Raw genomic sequence first — 2,500 nt, 5'->3', positions numbered from 1 at the left:
TCACACAACCCCCACCCCCATACACCCACCCAACTCCCCTCAAAAAAATCAAACCCAACCATCCCTCCACACCCACCCACCCCACGTACTCCCCTCCCCTCCCCCCTACACACAAACCCATCAACCAAAACCCCCCAATAACACCCCTCCCCCCCACCTCACTGCAGCTGGCGAGTCCGACAGCAGAGGCTACTGGCGGCCGGATGCCTTCGACGCCTTCAACTTCGCCGCTGACCTGACCTTCCGTGCCGGCGTGAGCGTGACCTTCGTGCTGTTCCCGTGCAGTTCGTGCAAGCCCAACATCCCGTCTGTGAGTGTCAGCATACTGGCTTTACCAGTGTCCTTGCTTTTATAATTGCATAATTATGAGGATGAAGGTGACGTCAGGGATTATAATAGCAATAGTATTGAAGACATTGATATTGATAATTATCAGAACAATAGTAGTAATGATGATGGTAATAACAGTAATACTAATGATTATTGTAATAATAATGATCATCATTATTGTTATTATCACTATTATTATAATAATTAGTATTTGCTATATCATTATTATCATTACCATTATTATTGTTATTTTCGTCATTTTTATCATTATTATTATTATTACTATTATTATTACTATCGCCATAGTTACTATTACTCTCACTTCTAAGCGAAAGCGAGATAATGAAATAGAGAGAAAGAGAGAGACAGAGAGAGAAAGCCAGTACGAAAGAGAGAGACAAAAAGTAAACAAAAGAATCCACCCCTAACAATACCTTTTCCTCCCCCCTCCCCTCTCCCCCCACCAGATGGACTACAGCACCATGTACCACATCCTGCTCGAGTATTCCATTACGCTCCACGTCTTTAATGACGAGCTCTTCGATATCCCGAAAGCCAAGGAGAAGAGCAAGCTGTACGGTAAGGCTTATGTGCAGGGACGGACCCCTTGCTACGGGATGGCGTAATGATATATGGATTTTATCGGATTTTTTTGTCGTGACTTTTTGTCTTCGGGGGCGTGTTTGTGTGGGGGATAAAGGCTCTTGTGTTCTTCTGTTTGGGTTGTGTATTTGGTCTTTTCTCGGATGGACTTGGGCAGAGGTCATGTTGATATCATGAAGGATGGAAAAGAGATTTGAATATAAGAAAAGTATTGTGCTTTTGATCAATGCTGTCTCTGTATTTTTTTTTTTTTTCATCGCGATCATTGTTATGCAAGTAATCTTTCGTCCCTTATTTTGAAGGCATGGACAGAGGCTATGTCCATATGAGAAGAGATCCATATATAAAGATAATGATGCTATTTCATAAGGCTGTCTCTTTATCATTATGTTTGTATCGCGGTCACTGCTATTCACCTTATCCTCCGCTCAGCATCTCGAAAGCATTGACAAAGTAATGTCAATGCCACGAATGATGCTAAATAGACCTAGCTAATCAGTAAAACCTGGAGATTGCTTATCAAGCCTTGTATTACTAGTATCTATGCAATCTTCTATCCCCACCCTTCTCTTAAAGGCAGAAGATGCTAAGAGTACATAGCTATAAAACCACCATGCGACTTATCAAGACTTCCTCATTAATCACCATCTTGTATTCTTGTTATTTCTCTATCCTTCGTCCCTTGTACTTAAAGACTCGAACGGAAACAATGCCAGTCCCACAAAGAATTCCAAGAGGACCAAGATATGAAATTGTGATGCTGTTTGATCTTTTATATATCAAAGTTTTCTTTTTATCGTCATCTTGTGCAATTGTCATTCATGCTATCCCTCGAGTATCCCTTATCTTTTATCTTAATCTTAATCTTCCTCCTCCTTGGTTTTCTTTTGTTTCTCATTCTTCGAGTTCCTTTTCTTCTTCTTTTTTTCCCTTCTTCTTCTCTCTTCTCTTCCTCTCATTGGTTTTCCGTTGTCCTTTTTTTCGTCTGATTTTGTTTCTACTTCATAATTTCTTCTTTTCCCTAAAGGCATGAACAGATACTATGTCCATATCGTAAAAAAAAAATATATGAAAACACCTAGATATAAGACTATATAATTTTATGCCCCCTTTGATTAACTTTTTTTTATTTTATTATTAGTGCCCCGTGTCAATATCAGTCACGTTTTCCTTCAGTCATTTTGTTTTGGACAGAAGCATACATAAATACCAAGAACACTTAAGATATAAGAATTTTGTATGACTTTGTAACGTTCTCCTTTCATCACTATCTTACATCTTCACTATTCACGTTATTTTGAATCTTTTATCTCGATAGCATGGGCAGCGACAATGCTTCTGCCATGAAATGATACCAAAGATACCTATTTAGAAGACTAATTTATCGTTTATTAATATTCTCTTTTTAATCAATACTTCTTATCATTATCATTCACGTTATCCCTCACCGTTTACCTCGAAGGCATGGATATATACACTGCCTATACCGTTAAAGAATACCTAGATATAAAATTAATATGTCACTTATTCATGTTCTCACTTCCTCTGCCATTCATCATATTATCCT

General features: G+C 38.6%; 1 protein-coding gene across 1 annotated transcript in view; it reads left to right on the top strand.

Annotated features, from left to right (window-relative positions):
• The window catches only part of LOC122255547 (uncharacterized), a 73,859-nt gene that overhangs the window by 69,467 nt on the left and 1,892 nt on the right, over nt 1-2,500 (top strand). The window contains exons 77-78 of the mRNA XM_086552819.1: nt 168-310; nt 798-909. Of these exons, the coding sequence (XP_086408945.1) occupies nt 168-310; nt 798-909 (255 nt within the window). The remainder of the gene's footprint in view (nt 1-167; nt 311-797; nt 910-2,500) is intronic.

This window comes from Penaeus japonicus, unplaced genomic scaffold (genome assembly GCF_977035675.1).
Source record: "Penaeus japonicus unplaced genomic scaffold, GWHDUDI00000001_assembly GWHDUDI00000027, whole genome shotgun sequence".
NCBI lineage: Eukaryota > Metazoa > Arthropoda > Malacostraca > Decapoda > Penaeidae > Penaeus > Penaeus japonicus.
The sequence above is the reverse complement of the archived record's forward strand: the minus strand, read 5'-3'. Positions and strand labels throughout refer to the sequence as shown.